General features: G+C 37.1%; 1 protein-coding gene and 1 pseudogene across 2 annotated transcripts; one reads left to right on the top strand and one right to left on the bottom strand.

The window, feature by feature from the left end:
* Positions 1–894: 894 nt before the first annotated feature.
* LOC130872723 (olfactory receptor 8B8-like) lies at positions 895–5,848 on the bottom strand. Of its 2 annotated transcripts, none has more exons than XM_057766936.1 (2): positions 5,841–5,848; positions 895–1,834 (listed from the first exon to the last, which is right to left on the bottom strand). In XM_057766936.1, exons 1-2 carry the CDS (start codon positions 5,846–5,848, stop codon positions 895–897), a joined length of 948 nt encoding a protein of 315 aa, XP_057622919.1. The 2 variants fall into 2 exon arrangements, with proteins under 2 accessions (XP_057622919.1, XP_057622920.1); XM_057766937.1 differs by lacking the exon at positions 5,841–5,848 and adding an exon at positions 4,803–4,825.
* An 11,157-nt stretch (positions 5,849–17,005) lies between these two features.
* LOC130873218 (olfactory receptor 145-like) lies at positions 17,006–17,959 on the top strand (annotated as a pseudogene).
* Positions 17,960–18,256: the final 297 nt, after the last annotated feature.

Genomic DNA, 18,256 nt, shown 5'->3' with positions numbered 1-18,256 from the left:
AAAAGTGATGCAACTCTTTCCCCTGGTCAATGTATAAAGTGAAATATTTCTCTCATATAATACATACCAACCACAGTGTTTTCTTTTTCCACTCCTCCCAGGCCCTCTCACCTTGACGAAACTCTTATATGGATTTATAAAAACCAAAAGGACAGTCAAATAATAAGTTGGAAATGTTATAGTTATTTAGTGAATTTTAACTTATAAAACAAAGAAATTAAATTATTAAGCAGAAATATTTAAATCTGTCTTTTAATTGATTTGCAGGAAAAGCAGACACAGTATATAATAAACAATATGGTGGGCTTGAATTCTGACGAATGATAGTTCTTCTTGATTTTTTTTTACCATAAATAGCTGTATGAGATAATGAAGCTGCCAATCTCTCTTAAGTTTCAAAATCCTGTTTATAAAGTAGACATATATTCACATTGTAATAAACATTGTTTTACCTGCATAGGGTAAGTATAATACATCTCACAAGAATATTGACTTCACAGAATTTACAGTTTTAAGGTATGCTGTATTTAACTGAATGAGGAAGGATCTCTGTCAATTCTATTCTCATATTTGAAAGCAACATATTCTTCCCTCGTAAAGGAAAGGTAGAGAATGGTACAGGAAGAATGCCTGATCTGGAATTCATTTCAAATGAAAATAAGAACTATCTTCAGTGAAATGTTGGCAACCAATTGTTACTTAACTCGAAATCAGATTCATTCTTATTTTCTTAGAAATTGTTTATAATAACATTAAGAAAAAACATTCACTTATTTGTATTTATAAAAAGGCAAAAAGCTAATAAAGAACAATAATGATGGGAATATCTATGAGTCCTATATAAAAGGTGTGACTAAAAATATGTGTGAAACACCGAAAATATCTATGTTGTAACTATGTAAGAAACTTCTTCCTGTTCAGGATCTTTCTTAGGGCAACTTTAACATCTTTGTTTCTCAAGCTATATATTAAGGGGTTCAACATTGGAACGACAATGGTATAAAAAATGGAAGATATTTTTCCTTGATCAATTGATATAGCAGATGAGGGTTTCAAGTACATAAATCCACATGATCCAAAGAACAGAGACACAGCAATTATGTGGGAACTGCAAGTGCTAAAGGCCTTGGATCTGCCCACATTGGACTTTATTTGGAGGATGCTGGAGAGGATGAAGCCATAAGAGACAAAGATGATAACACTAGGCAAAATTATGTCTTTCCCCCCTACAATGAAAATTTCCGTTTCATTGACATAGGTGCTGGTGCAGGAGAGTTGCAGCAAAGGAAGGACATCACAGAAATAGTGGTTGATGATGTTTCCATCACAGAACGTCAGTCTGAGCATGCAACCAGTGTGAATCATTGCATCAGAAAATCCCATCAAATATGAACCAAGCATAAGATAAACACACACCTTTGGGGACATGGTAGTGTTATACAAGAGTGGATTGCAGATAGCTACATATCGATCATAAGCCATTGACATCAGTACATAACACTCAGAAATTATAAAAAAACAAAAGAAGTAGAGTTGGGACATACAGCCCATATAAGATATGAGATTTTTCTTTAGTACAAAATTCATCATCATTTTGGGTGTAATCACAGAAGAATAACAGAAATCTACAAATGACAAATTAAAGAGGAAAAAATACATGGGAGTGTGTAGATGAACATTTAACACAATTAAAATTATTAAAGTCAAATTCCCCAATACTGTGATTGTATACATTAACAGAAACAGTAAGAATAGAGGTATTTGGAGTTGTGGCTGGTCTGTTAATCCCAAAAGAATGAATTCAGTCACGGAAGAGCTATTTGCCAGAACCATTCTTCCCTAAGAGAATTTGTGGAGAGAAAAGAATATAGAAAAATTGGAGGAGAGAATAAACCTTCTAGCAGTAGATTCTCCCCAAAGAATGAAGTATAAGCTGTCAATATCTGAAAATGCTTAGCATGAAATTAAAGAATACCATGCCAAGTATGGTGGTACATGCCTGTTATTCCAGTACTCAAGAGGTAGACGCAGGAAACACAGGCACCCAAAGTTGTCCTAGGTTATGCAGTAACTTCAAGTTCAGCATAGGTTAAAAGAGATCCTGTGTCAAAAAAGAATCATTGGAGAAATCTTTCATGTTACATATTAATTATAATGTCTTACATCCCGTGTTAGCATCTTAAACATTAGAAACAACAGATTATCACTAATTTCACCCTCAAAGATGATCCCGGTGTTGCCATTTGCAATATTCTAATGTAACTTCTAGAAAATTCAGGTGAAAAGGATGAAGTAGGATTGACCAAAACAGAGTTCTCCTAATCTATTTGTTGTAGCATGCTGGCTTCAAAATACAATAGTCTTTACTATCTTATTAAGAGAAGCTACGATTACCTGGGAATGATCCTCAAGTTTCTGCCATGACATCTCCTCACAGAAGAATGAAGAGAGGGTAAGCAGACCATCACATGAAATACCAGTTATTCACTCTGTGCTAAATTCTCAGCTGCGTGTAATTTTGCCTCAGTTTTACACAGTGTTTTGAAGTGCTCATTATGTAGAGTGGAAGGTTAACTAAAGGGGCACTCCACCTGTGCAGCTTTGGAGACGTCATAATCCAGCCTGTGATAAACTTTTCCCTAATGTAGATGTGTTCAGGGTCATCTATATCTCTGTTTGTCACACACTTTATCCATGCTGCAGTAAGTAAGTCCAATGAATTCATTGTTTATTCCAATTATACTTTAGTAGAATCATTACTTTAGTCCAGTTTTGGTGCCCTCTCTGAGCTAAGAAGTCATTGGTTCACATATTCCTTGAAAAAGTTCATACAGCACTCACTTACCATAGTTTCATGCCTCTGCTTTGGCAAAGTTGTAAGTTATAGAACCTGCCACAGCTTCCCTGGCAAAAATATAAATTATAAAAACCTGATGATGAGGCACCAGATTGGACTCAATAGAGTTAGAAGCAGGAACACTGATTTTAGGGAACATTAAGGTACTGTCTGTTACAAAGAAAGTCTTGAATGTGGAATAGTGTGAGAAATGCCTGTGGAGTTAAAAATTACTGCTGAAACCCCTGCAAACACTCTGTTCAGAGTCAGAATGTTCTCTGATCACCTGCATGATGCTCAGGAAAGCCACAGAATTTTAGCAAATGATGGAAAGTAAACTTTGTATCGTAAAGCAATGTACATCATATCATTGGGACTACTATGCAAATATAAAAGATAAGACACTGAGGCAGAAACAGCTCATGATATACACTGAATTGCAGTCTTATATTTACATAAGCAAAAAGTAGAATGTTGGTTGCTGGTGTAAGGAAATAAGTTAATTAAAAAAAACCAAAATTTAAAAATTTCAAATAATGTAACATAACTGTGTTCTAATGTTCAGCACGTTGACTATGGATAAAATGATATTATATATTTAAGATTGACTAACAAGACATATCTTTAAATATCTTCTCACTGAGTGTGTGCACAAAATATACATAAACAGTATCTTATAAACAGGGAAGCATATTTGAATTAACTTTATTGTTGAGTCACTTCACAATGAATATTTTAGTTAAAATATGATGATCTAAATGTCACATATATCATTTTAAATGTTAGTGGTATATTAATAAAGTTGGTAAATAAAAAGCACAATAATTAGTATGAATTGCTAATTGAAATTTTTAATTGAAAACTTATCCTTCATGTAAGAGAAAACTTTGATGTTTCCTTAGATCTGAAATTCACTCCTATCATTCTATAAGTGTCATATTTTGCTATGAGTCTTCAATTCCTTTAATTATAAAATGATACAGAATAAAATAACCTCTCATATCCCAGGATATTTTTTGAGCTACTAATCCTAACATATAAGAAAATTATTAAGCATAGGAAATTGAAATACCCTTTCTTATTATTACTAATGACAGTTTATGAGGCCCCCCTGAAAAAAGAGTTTCATGGTACATTAAATGTCTAATGTACCTTTTACTATGAGAAAGGTCGGTAAAGAGTTTTGCCTTCCAAGAGAGGAGATGTTCGATATAGACAGAATATGATGCAGTTGCATTTATATACTGGGCAATTGCATCTCTTTAGTTCCCTGGGGACTCAAAACTTTAATCTGGTCTGATCTTCTCTTCAGGGATTGTCCAGTCATGAGCAACAGTGAACTTCAATCTTCCAATATATTTTATTTATTAAAGGAAATTGGTAATGCTTCAAAGTCTGTCCCCATATTTTCATATTACTTCATCGACGTTTTCTTTCCAGCATTATATTAATACATTTAAGGGAAGGAACTCACTGACATTTTTCAAAATTACTTTTAAGTTAATTTTTCTATTGTTTGTAGTAATATGTTTACAGTGTTCTGGGTCAAACTCAATTCTTGAATATGATCCTTCTATGACTGGGTTACATTCACAGTCATCCAATATGACATTTTTTTTTATTTAACAATGTGTTTCCTTTAAGGAAACATTTTAATTAAAATATAACTACATTATTTCCCCATTTTCTTTCCTCCCTCCAGTGTCTCCCTTTAAAATGTACTTCTGCCAACACCTTCCACGTTACACCCTCTTTCTCAAACTGATAACCACTTCTTGCCAGATTATTATTGCCTCTCTCTCTCTCTCTCTCTCTCTCTCTCTCTCTCTCTCTCTCTCTCTCTCTCACACACACACACACACACAAAATTACAACCTGCTGAATCTTTTTGTTCTTGAGCACTTTGTATCGGACAACCAAATATTAGAGCTCATGGATGGCTCTGTAAGAGTCCAGAAGAGACTACTGTTGAAGATGCAGCAGTTGAAGCCCTAGGATAGAAGGGGACATACAGAGACATTGAGGTTTTGCACTATGGAAAAAGCACAAGAGAAATTATTGGTAAAGTGCAGCCTACAAGAACCATGGAATGACTGCTAAGGAAAGCAGTAGCCAAGAAGTAGAGTATGCCTGAGCCTATCAGACAAGCTGTACATGCTGTGGAAAGCCATTTAGAGGTGCTCAGAAGACCATAAAACGATCTAAGTCTCCAATATGGACAAAGTATTGTCCTTTCTATGAAGGATGTAGTCCAATGTAGTCAACCTGCCCTTAGGTAACTGACTGTTTTAATGTCAATTTGACACAAGCTAGAGCCACCTGAGAGGAAGTGACCTCAATTGAGACATTGCCTCCATAAGATCAGACTGCAAGAAAACTTTTAGAGCAGAGCTTCTCAACTTTCCTCATGTTGCAGTCTTTTAATATAGTTCATCATGTTGCAGTGACTCCCAACTGTAAAATTATTTTGTTCCACTTGGGCGCATAAGGACTCACAAAGACAGAACCTTTAACCAGGAAGTCTGCATGGGACTGACCTAGGCTCTCTGCATTTGTGTTATATGTTATAGTTGTGTAGCGTTATCCACTTATAGAACTCCCAAGAGTAGGAACATCCTTTTATTGGTTATTGGGACCCTACTCCTCATAATGAGTCGCCTTGCCCAGTCTCATTACCTGGTGAGGTGCTTAGTCTTACTGCAACTTGGTATTTCATGTTTTTTCTTTTTCTTTGCTTTTCTTTTTTTTTTTAACAATTATAAAGTTTATTTTATCAATAGTATATGGATAACTTTTAAGGTCTTTATATTTCACTATAGAATGTGTACATACACACAGTATATTACAGACCATGATATAATCTACTTTGCAAGATGTGAGTATAAGATATACTGCCCAGATAGAGTTCTCCTGTTACAACACACAGCTTTGTCAATATTACTAAGTTACCATCCTCATGGAAACTTCTTTTGGCCAGTGAGAAACAGAATACTTCTCTGATCACTGAATCATTTGCCACATGAGTTTTTTTGGGGGGAAGGGTATGTTGGATATGTTGGCCAGATCAGGCGGACTGACATAAAATTTATGACAGTTCTAGATCTGTCATAAATAAGTCAGAATCAGATTCCAAATTTTGAAAACCCCAAATATCAGTGATTTAAATAAAACAACATCTATTTTATTTTCTGTTGTATAAACCTTGGAGATATTCATTCCTAATCTGATTTGTTGCTCAGTTTTATGAAGCTCTCAGAAACCTAACCACTGTCCCACCACACTGTTATGCATAAGGAGCAATCTCCATGCCTTTGACTTAGGATGTTGATGGCCCCATTCTCAGCAGTAGAGAAGATTACAAGAAACCTGATTCCAGAAACTATCAAGTCTGTTTTTATTTCCTACTTAAACAAACAACAAAACACCACCACCAACAAAAGCCCTTCAATTTATAAACACACTGAGCTTTAAAGTACACTGGGAAATGCAACCTATTTTCTAAGAGGCCCATGTGCAGTGTTGGCATTGCAGAGGAAATATGGGAATGCCAAATGCTTCAAAGAATCAATAAGAGTTCCCTTTCAAGTCATATTCTGTAGAAACAGAGATAAGCCAGAAAACATCCTTGTCCTAGCATGCTTCAAGGTAGGAAAAGTATGGAAGAGAGATAAACAGGGCAGGGGAAGTTTAAGAAGAATGCAGTCACTCCAGGAAGTCTTAGTGTAAAGAACTGATTTCAAAATCTTTCTCTTGAGACAGGTCTTGGTAATCCTGTCCAAGCTACTCTGTCAGAAAAGAACAATCTCGTTGTTAGACAAAGGCACTCATGAATAAAGCTAAAGTCGTTTGGGCAAGGGAATACTGTTTGTAAAAAGGACAGTTCTTGAACCCAAACTAGGCTAATAAAATGCATGCTTGGTCAAAATGGCTTCTGTCTTTAATCCATGACCTAGGTCATGACTGCCTCTCCTCCCACTGGCTGGAGCTTGATTTCTTAATCTGATGTGATTGGCTAATCTAATTTGTGGAATGGGAAATGGGGAGGGGATTCGAAATGTGGGTCTTGTCAGCCTAACTACCTTTTCTAGAAAAGAAAATGTTTCTCTGAACTTTACGACCATGGCAGACCTGATGTTTTACTCTCTATTTAATATCAGATCAGTTAATTTTACCATTTTGGTTGGTGCTGTCTGGGAAGGAAGGCAGGATATTTGAGAGAATTGTGTATTTGTGGGGTTTTCTTGTCCCCTAGGATCATATTACCTGATGCTGGGAATTTTCAGTCAGTTATTTGATTGTGTGATTGAGAAAATTGATTCACCATTGCGCATGAATATACATAAGTATGAACAAATAGACATCCAGCTATGAATCTGTCTCATTGGTTTTAAAAGAAGTGATCATCCCTTAGGAAAAGTAAATACGCACCAGTACATAGGATATTTCTCTTATTTTATTTGGAGGAAAAAATTCTAAAAGTTTCAATCTGAGTTCTTTTCAAGTTGACCATAAAGATGAAGCAAATAAACAAGCAAACAAAAAAGAAAGAATAGACCTCCTGTCCATTAGACCATCAAAACCCACTAGAAACAGTTGGTACAATCAATCTACAATCAATCTATAGCAAACCAATTTTATAGCCATATAATGAGATCTAATTGCTTCTTTATTAGTCTGGCTAATATTAAAAGTGTAAGTAATTGCTTTGCATTTAAGTTGTTTTTCCAATTTAATTTGCATGTCCAATACATTATCATTAATTTTGTACTTCTTTTGTTTAATAGATTTTATACAACTGCTTTCTGTACTCTGATTCTTTCATTTTGGAATAGGAATGTTTACTCTGTGCCATTATATGTTGGTTATGTAATTTTCTTTATTTTATTGGAGCTCACATTAAGAAATTTTAACCTTTAAACTGTTGAAACTTTTAGTAGCTATAGGGACTTTTCATACTGGACTGTATGTTTTACATTATAAAGTTATCAAGAGCCTATAAAAGATAAATGGTAGAAAAAAAAATTTCAGCCTCCTCCCCACCTCCCTTTTCCCTCCCCCTTCCCCCACTCCCCACACTCACTCCCCTCCCCCTCCATCTCCAGTCCAAAGAGCAGTCAGAGTTCCCTGCCCTGTGGGCAGGCCAAGGTCCTCCCCCCTCCATCCAGCTCTAGGAAGGTGAACATCCAAACTGGCTAGGCTCCCACAAAGCCAGTACATGCAGTAGGGTCAAAACTCAGTGCCATTGTCCTTGGCTTCTCAACAGCCCTCATTGTCCACCATATTCAGAGAGTCCGTTTTTATCCCATGCATTTTCAGTCCCAGTCCAACTGGCCTTGGTGATCTCCCAATAGATCAGCCACAATGTCTCAGTGGGTGGGTGCCCCCCTCGCGGTATTGACTTCCTTGCTCATGTTCTCCCTCCTGTTCCTCATTTGGACCTTGGGAGCTCAGTCCATTGCTCCAATGTGGGTCTCTGTCTCTATCTCCATCCATCGCCAGATGAAGGTTCTATGGTGATATGCAAGATATCCATTAGTATGGCTATAGGATTGGGCCATTTCAGGCTCCCTCTCCTCAGCTGCCCAAAGACCTAGTTGAGTACATCTCTCTGGACCCCTGGGAACCCCTCTAGAGTCAAGGCTCTTGCCAACCCTAAAATGGCTCCCTTAATTAAGATATCTACTTCCCTGCTCCCATATCTATCCTTCCATTATCCCAACCATCCCATTCCCTCAAGCTCTCCCTATTCTCCCCTTCTCACTTGTCTCTCCGCATCTCCCCTTTCCCCCATCCCACCCCACCCCCCAGTTCCCAATTTTGGCCCAGCAATATTGTCTACTTCCAATATCCAGGACGATAACTGTATGTTTTTCTTTGGGTTCACCTTCTTATTTAGCTTCTCTAGGATCGCGAATTATAAGATCAATGTCCTATATTTATGGCTAAAAACCAATTATGAGTGAGTACATCCCATGTTCATCTTTTGGGGTCTGGGTTACCTCACTCAGGAGAGTGTTTTCTATTTCCATCCATTTGCATGTAAAATTCAAGAAGTCATAGATTTTTACCACTGAGTAGTATTCTAATATGTATATATTCCATACTTTCTTCATCCATTCTTCCATGGAAGGGCATCTAGGTTGTTTCCAGGTTCTGGCCATTACAAATAATGCTGCTATGAACATAGTTGAACAAATATTTTTGTAGTATGATAGGGCATCTCTTGTGTATATTCCCAAGAGTGGTATTGCTGGGTCCTGGGGTAGGCTGATCCCAAATTTCCTGAGAAACCGCCACACTGCTTTCCATAGTGGTTGCACAAGTTTGCATGACCACTAGCAATGGATGAGTGTACCCCTTACTCCACAACCTCTCCAGCAAAGGCTATCGTTGGTGTTTTTGACTTTAGCCATTTTGACAGGTGTAAGATCGTATCTCAAAGTTGTTTTGATTTGCATTTCCCTGATAGCTAAGGAGGTTGAGCACGACCTTAAGAGTCTTTTGGCCATTTGAACTTCTTCTGCTGAGAATTCTCTGTTCAGTTCAGTGTCCCATTTTTTAATTGGGTTAATTAGCATTTTAATGTCCAGTTTCTTGAGTTCTTTATATATTTTGGAGATCAGATCTTTGTCTGTTGCGGGGTTGGTGAAGATCTTCTCCCAGTCAGTGGGTTGCCTTTCTGTCTTAGTGACAGTGTCCTTTGCTTTACAGAAGCTTCTCAGTTTCAGGAGGTTCCATTTATTCCATGTTGCCCTTAATGTCTGTGCTGCTGGGGATATACGTAGGAAGTGATCTCCTGTGCCCATATGTTGTAGAGTACTTCCCACTTTCTCTTCTATCAGGTTCAGTGTGTTCAGACTGATATTGAGGTCTTTAATCCATTTGGACTTGAGTTTTGTGCATGGTGATAGATATGGGTCTATTTTCATTCTTCTACAGGTTGACAACCAGTTCTGCCAGCACCATTTGTTGAAGATGCTCTCTTTCTTCCATCCTATGCTTTTAGCTCCTTTATCAAAAATCAGGTGTTCATAGGTTTGTGGGTTAAAATCCGGGTCTTCTACTCGATTCCATTGATCAACTTCTCTGTTTTTATGCCAATACTAAGCTGTTTTCAATACTGAAGCTCTGTAATAGAGTTTGAAGTCAGGGATGGTAATGCCTCCAGACAATCCTTTATTGTATAAGATTGTTTTGGCTATCCTGGGTTTTTTGTTTTTACATATAAAGTTGATTATTGTCCTCTCAAGGTCTGTGAAGAATTTTGATGGGATTTTAATGGGCATTGTATTGAATCTATAGATTGCTTTTAGGAGAATTGCCAGTTTTACTATGTTCATCCTCCCAATCCAAGAGCAAGGGAGATCCTTCCATTTTCTGGTATCCTCTTCGATTTCTTTCTTCAAAGACTTAAAGTTCTTGTCAAATAGATCTTTCACCTCATTGGTCAGAGTTACCCCAAGATATTTTATGCTATTTGTGGCTATTGTGAAAGGTGATGCTTCTCTGAATTCCCTATCTGCATCCTTATCCATAGTGTATAGGAGGGCAACTGATTTTTTTGGAGTTGATCTTGTATCCTGCCACATCACTAAAGGTGTTTATCAGCTGTAGGAGTTCTTTGGTAGAGTTTTTGGGGTTGCTTATGTATACTATCATATCATCTGCAAATAATGAAAGTTTAAATTATTTCCAATTCGAATTCCCTTGATCCCCTTATGTTGTCTTATTGCTATTGCTAGAACTTCAAGCACTATATTGAAGAGGTATGAAGAGAGTGGACAGCCTTGTCATGTTCCTGATTTTAGTGGGATGGCTTTGAGTAGCTCTCCATTTAATTTGATGTTAGCTGTCGGCTTCCTGTAAATAGCTTTTATTATATTTAGATATGACCCTTGTATCCCTAATGTCTCCAAGACCTTTATCATAAAGGAATGTTCAATTTTGTCAAATGTTTTCTCAGCATCTAATGAAATGATCATATGTTTTTTTTTCTTTCAGTTTCCATGAGTTTGTCGGCTTTCTGGGGGTAGCCTCATTGTTGAATTCTAACTTTAATCCATGGTGATCCAATAAACCACAGGTGGTCACTAAAATTTTTTTCTATCTGTGGAGGTTTGCTTTGTAACAGAGTATGTGGTCAATTTTCGAGAAGGTTCCATGGGCTGCAGAGAAAAAGGTATATTCTTTCCTATTTGGGTGGAATGTCCTAAGATATCTGTTAAGTCCATTTGCTTCATTACCTCCATTAATTCTCTTATTTCTCTATTAGGTTTCTGTCTGATTGACCTGTCCATTGGTGAGAGAGGTGTGTTGAAGTCTCTTAATATCAGTGTGTGTGGTTTGATATCTGCCTTGAGTTCTAGTAATGTTTCTTTTACATAAGTGGGTGCTTTTATATTAGGGGCATAGATATTCAGGATTGAGACTTCATTTTGATAAATTGTTCCTGTTATACGTATAAAAATGACCATCTCTATCTTTTCTGATTGATTTTAGTTTGAAGTCAGATTTGTTAGAAATTAGTATGGCTATACCTGCTTGTTTCTTAGGTCCATTTGCTTGAAAAACCTTTTCTCAACCCTTGACTCTGAGTAGATATCTATCTTTGTGGTTGAGGTGTGTTTCTTGTAAACAGCAGAATGTTGGATCCTGTTTTCATATCCAATTTCTTAGCCTGTGCCTTTTTATAGGTGAATTGAGTCCATTGATATTAAGTGATATTAATGACCAGTGGTTGTTGACTCCAGTTGTTATTATTTTTTTGGTAGTAAAGTTTGTGTGTTTCCCTTCTTTGAATTGTGCTGGTGAAGGGTCGCTAGTTGTCTAAGTCATTATAGGCAGTGTTGGCAATGTTGGATTCCTTGGGTTGTGATTTTCCTTCTATTACTTTCTGTAAGGCTGGGTTTGTGGCTATGTATTGTTTAAATTTGTTCTTATCCTGGAATATTTTGTTTTCTCCATTGATAGTGAACAATAGCTTGGCCTGGTAGAGTAGTCTGGGCTTGCATCCATGGTCTCTTAGTTTCTGCAGTACCTCTATCCAGGACCTTCTGGCTTTCGTGGTTTCTGTAGAGAAGTCCGGTGTAAGTCTGACAGGTTTACCTTTATAAGTAACTTGAACTTTTTCCTTTGCACCTCTTAATATTTTTTCTTTAATCTGTATGTTTTGTGTTTTGATTATTATATGGGGAGGGGATTTCTTTTTTATCCAGTCTATTTGGTGTTTTGTATGCTTCTTGAATATTCATAGGAATATCTTTCTTTATGTTGGGAAAGTTTTCTTCCATAATTTTGTTAAATAGATTTTCTGGGACTTTGAGTTGTAATTCTTCTCCTTCTTCTATCCCTATTATTCTTAGGTTTGGTCTTTTTATTGGGTCCCATATTTCCTGAATGTTTTGTGAAGAGAATTTGATGGATTTGCTATTTTCTTTGATCAGTGTGTTTATTTTCTCAATGGTATCTTCAGAGTCTGACATTCTTTCTTCTGTCTCTTGTATTCTATTAGTTATGCTTCTTTCTATAGTCTTTGTTCATTGCCCTAGATTTTCCATATCCAGTCTGCCCTCGGTTTGTGTTTTCTTCCTTGCCTCCATTTCAGTTTTCAATTCTTGAATTGTTTCCATTACCTGTTTGATTGTTTTTTCTTGGTTTCCCAGGGTATCATTTAGGTATTTATTCATTTCTTCAAACTTTTTGTTATACTTCTCATCCATTTCTATAAGGGCGTTTTTTACATGCTGTTTAAGGGACTCTATCGCTTTCATAATGTCAATTTTTCCCCTTCTTCTGGATTAGGGTGTTCAAGACCTTCTGTTGTCTGATCACTGGGTTCTGCTGTTTTCATGTTGTTTTTCAAATTGATGGAAGAATTCGTGCCTTGGTGCCTGCCCATCTCTTCCTTCAAATGCTATCCTATGGATCTTATGGAACAGGATCAGGTTCCCTTGGTGGCCAGGAACCTCACTAACAAAGGGCCTACCTCGCTGCAGAGAGGCTATTGAAGCAAAGCAATTCCTGCTAGCCCAGTTGCCCTCAGCACCCCGTCCCAGCCTTTTTTTTTTTTTTTTTGAGACTGATTGGAAACCTACCCTTTTATAAACATAAATGGAGGAGGAGTGGATTAAGTTTTAGGAGCAGGGAATGGGGGTGACTTGGGAACTAGGAGGATAGGAAAAAAGGAAACCTGCTCTCTGGATGTAAAACAAATAACGTAAGAAAGAAGGGATGGATGAATGGAGGGAGGGAAGAAAGAAAGAGAAGGAAATAATCTGTTTCAATAAGAAAGAAAGCTTTACTTTGACATCACACAATCTTACTACTTTTATGATGCTTAACCATGGTACTCCTGTCAGAATGGCTAAAATATAAAACACTAATGATAGCCTTTTCTGGAGAGGATGTGGAGTAAGGGGAACACTTATCCATTGCTGGTGATCATGCAAACTTGTGCAACCACTTTGGAAATCATTGTGGCGGTTTGTCAGGAAATTCGGGATCAACCTACTTCAGGATCCAGCAATATCACTCTTGGGAATATACCCAAGTGATGCCCTATCATACCACAAAAGCATTTGTTCAACTATGTTCATAGCAACATTATTTGTAATAGCCAGAACCTGTAAGCGACCTAGATGCCCCTCAATGGAAGAATGGATAAAGAAATTGTGGAATACATATGCATTAGAGTACTACTCAGCGGTAAAAAACGATGACATCTCGAATTTCGCATGCAAATGGATGGAAATAGAAAACACTATCCTAAGTGAGGTAACCCAGACCCAAAAAGATGAATATGGTATGTACTCACTCCTTAGTGGATTCTAGCCATAAATAAAGGACATTGAGCCTATAATTCGGGATCCTAGAGAAGCTAAATAAGAAGGTGAATCCAAAGAAAAACATATAGTTATCCTCCTGGATATTGGAAGTAGACAAGATTGTCAGGCAAAAATGGGAACTTGGGGGTGGGGTGGGTTAAGAGGAGAGGGGGAGAAAGAAGGGAGAAGGGGAGGATAGGTAGAGCTTGGGGGAATGAAATGGTTGAGATGGAGGAAGGGTGGATATGGGAGCAGGGAAGTAGATATCTTAATTAAGGGAGCAATTTTAGGGGTGGCAAGAGACTTGACTCTAGAGAGGTTCCCAGGTGTCCAAGGAGATGTTCCCAGCTTGTTCATTGGGCAGCTGAGGAGAGGATGCCTGAACTGGCCCTATCCTATAGCCACACTGATGAATATCTTGCATTTCACCACAGAAGCTTCATCTGGCGATGGATGGAGATAGAGACAGAGATCCACATTTGAGCTTCCAAGGTCCCAATGAGCAGCAGAAGGATGGAGAACATGAGCAAGGACGTTAGGACCGAGAGGGGTGAGCCCGCGCACTGAGACAGTGGGGCTGATCTAATGGGCGCTCACCAAGGCCAGCTGGACTGGGACTGATGGAGCATGTGATTAAACCGGACTCTCTGAATGTGGCTGACAATGAGGGCTGACTGAGAAGCTAAGGACAATGGCACTGAGTTTTGATTCTACTGCATGTACTGGCTTTGTGGGAGCCTAACCAGTTTGTATGCTCACCTTCCTAGACCTGGATAGAGGGGGGAGGACCTTGGACTTCCCACAGGGCAGGGAACCCTGACTGCTCTTTGAAGTGGAGAGGGAGGGGGAGGGGAAAGAGGAAGTGGGAAGGAATTGGGAGGAGGGGAAGAGGTGGAAATTCTTAATAAAAAGAAAAAAGAGTAAGCCAATGTCATTAAATAATTTAGTTTCCATGTTGAAACTTTACAGATGGTTCTAAAGCCACAGTGGCTACATGTACTGTGCCAGTATTTAATTCATGTAGTGAACCTTTGAAAAATAAAAATTTATTTAGAGTTTATCTACTTTTATTTGGAACTAATCTTTAAAATCAGCAATCAGGTTTTATGGTTCATTAAGTGCAAATTAGACATTTTCTGGATTTTTGCACATATACTTTAGTAATTTTTATTACAGTATGGAGACAACCACATGATTCCATTTTTACTCTAAATTTATTTTTCCCATTTGAGTTTTGGGGTACTTACTTTCAATATTTGGCCCAGAATTCATTGGAAGTTTCTTATATGCCTGTATTAAAAATTTACTTGCTACAAGTACAGAAACCTGTCACTACCCCAGGCCTGGTGCAACTTCTAGGAGATTTTATGGAATATGCTAAGATATTGGCATAACTTGATGCCTATATACATGTAAAATTTAATTTTAGTGGACTGAGGAAAGTATTTGTATGTTTGAACTCTCATATAATACCCTTAAAGACTTAAGATACATGCCTAGAACAACAAACAAAAATAGCACATATTAAAAATGATTTGGAAAAATTATCAAGGGATATTAAACTGAAGCGTTACTATACTCCTGGCATAATTGTTATGATAAGGTAAGAAAGCCATTGGGTCACTTATGTGGAACTGTTCTGTGACAATCTGGGATGAGGGAAAGAAGCAGCAATGGATTTCTGTGAAGTAGGTGATCAGAAGATGGGCATTTAATTTTGACTCAAGTGCTGAGGATATACAGTCCCAAAAGACCAGGGTAGGTGTTGATTGAATCTCCAAGGCAATAAGAATACATATTGATCTAGCATCTACAAACAATCACTTCAGTTCTTTTTTATATCTGTTTTCAGTTCTTTGGAAGAGCCTGAGAAAGCTTCTGGAGTATTCTGAGAAGGAACTACGAATTAAATCCTATAGAACCTGGGGTTTCAAATGAAAAATGTGATGGAAGAAAATTGGTTTGTTTTCCTCGTATTATTCTACTAAATTACAAATTATTATTATTACCTAAAATAATAATTCAGAAAGGTGTCTGGGAAATGCATGAAAATATTGTTTTTCAGCATTCTCATAGAATTTAACCTGGTATTGACTTCCTAAGACAAAAAAATAAATAATAATTACAATTAATCCACTCATTTTTCTCTTCTAAGTAAGGTAAGTTTTAAAATGTATTCAAACTAGCATTTTGATTTTTATTAAACATATTTATTGAATTAGTACTAATATGCAAAATAGTATGTATGTCATAAAATTCTTAGCTTTTACCAAGAAATGCAATGTTGAAATGACCCAATGATGAAGCTAGTCCATCTATGTTCTTTGTACGTTTGTGTGTTTTTGTAGAGATCAATGTGTATATATAAAGTGAAAACGTTTAAACAAATTCAGGTATAAAATATAGCACTATTAACTTGTTTAACATAGTTAACATTTGAAATCAAGAACCTTTTTTGTTTCATAATTGAGCATTCTTCAACTTGGCCAAGTCTCAACTGTTTTTCTTTCCTATGGGTTTCAACAATAAACATTCTTCTTTCTCCTGATATGAATACACCCATTACCAATTTCATATTCAGGGAAGATTATGCAGGCTTTCCCCTGGAGTGTGCTGCCTTTTCTGTTTGCCCAGTATGTTCAGATTGAGACTAGTCCAAGGATCCATGTTGTACATCTTTCTCTCTATTTAGGACAGGCCTATGATTAAAAAGTGAAATTCAAAGAAGAATGTCTGAGAAGAGTAAATTGATATCATCCAGAGATCCAGTAGACATTTAAGTTCCAGTGCCTTACTTAACAAGTTACTTTTCCATGACAAATCTAAAATTTTTCCAGATCATGAATGTTCCTGAGTATATTAACTGTTCTTAGATTCTGGCTCTTTTGTTTCATGTAGAAACAATTCTCTTGATTTTTACGTCATAGAACACAAACTGGGGTCAGTGTTAGGTAGCTACATGTTTGTACTATTTCTCTTGATTTTTCTAACAATAATTTTAAAATGAGAATGCATTGACCAATTGTGCAGACTACTTGAGAGATTGTGTGTGTTTATTTGCACGTATATTTGTCTGTATGTATAGAAGGGAGGCATCACTGTGTAACTCTGTAGAACAGGCTAATGTTACACTCACAGATATCTATCTGCCTTTGTTTCCCAACACTAATAGTAAAGACAGGCTTTATATATATTTACTAGGGAAGGATGCCACTTTATATCATGGTAAAATCAAAGGTGGGCACAATGTTTTCAAGTGGGTCAGTGCATTTCCAGGACATTCCTGAAGATCATCACAGATAGTTGTCAGTTACGCTTTTTCCTATAATTTTGCCTTTTATGTCTCCCCAGATTTTCTTGGAGAACAATGGCTGTAGCAAATGGCTCCTTGTTGATGGAATTCATTCTTTTGGGGATAACTGAAGAGCCTGGCCTCCAAATTCCCCTCTTCTTACTCTTTCTAGCAATATATATGGTAACTACACTAGGAAATTTAGCCTTGATCATTCTAATTGTGCTGAATTCTCACCTTCACACTCCCATGTACTTTTTCCTCTTTAACTTGTCCCTTATAGACCTCTGTTACTCTTCAGTGATTACACCCAAAATGCTGATGAACTTCTTACTGGAGAAGAATGTTATCTCTTACACTGGGTGCATGACCCAGCTCTACTTGTTCTGCTTTATTGCCATTTCTGAATATTATGTACTGACAGCAATGGCCTATGATCGTTATGTGGCTATCTGTAATCCACTCTTGTATAAAATAACTATGTCCCCTATGATGTGCTTCTATCTGATGCTTGGTTAATACTTGATGGGATTTTCTGGTGCCATGATCCATACTGGATTCATGCTGAGACTGACATTCTGTGATTTGAACACCATCAACCACTATTTCTGTGACATCCTCCCTTTGCTGCAGCTCTCTTGCACCAACACCTATGTTAATGAGATGGAGCTAGTCATTGTAGCAGGGAAGGACATTGTTGTTCCTACTGCCATCATTATAATCTCTTATGCCTTCATTCTTTGCACCATATTCCAGGTGAGGTCAGCTGAGAGCAAGTACAAAGCGTTCAGTACCTGCAGTTCCCATTTATTTGCTGTTTCTCTATTTTTCAGATCAAGCACATTTATGTATCTTCAACCCTCCTCAACTGAGTCTATGAATGAGGGGAAAATTTCTTCAATCTTCTATACTATCATAATTCCCATGATGAATCCCTTAATCTACAGTTTGAGGAACAAAGATGTTAAAGTTGCCCTGAGGAGATCCCTGAATAGGAGAATGTTTTGATCAGAATTCGATGTAAACTTTGTAGTTAAACCTCGGAGAAATTATCAGTGCCTAGTGCTTTTTGAGTGCAGCCTTATTGTCACATTTCTTTCTTCCATGGGTTCATAAGTTTGAAGTTGCATTGTTTGCATGCTCTTCATTTTAAGGTATGTTTTAGTAATTATCATTATATACTTTACCCTATAATATAAAGAATACTACTCTATCTTTGCAAATAATGCTAGGCTGAAGAATGCCCTTGTGAAAAAACAGTCATGACAGCAGCAGAAATTAAATAGTAATCTGACATGTGTCTGT

The sequence above is a fragment of the Chionomys nivalis genome, chromosome 4 (assembly GCF_950005125.1).
Source record: "Chionomys nivalis chromosome 4, mChiNiv1.1, whole genome shotgun sequence".
Lineage (NCBI taxonomy): Eukaryota > Metazoa > Chordata > Mammalia > Rodentia > Cricetidae > Chionomys > Chionomys nivalis.
This window is presented reverse-complemented; position numbering and strand designations above follow the sequence as displayed.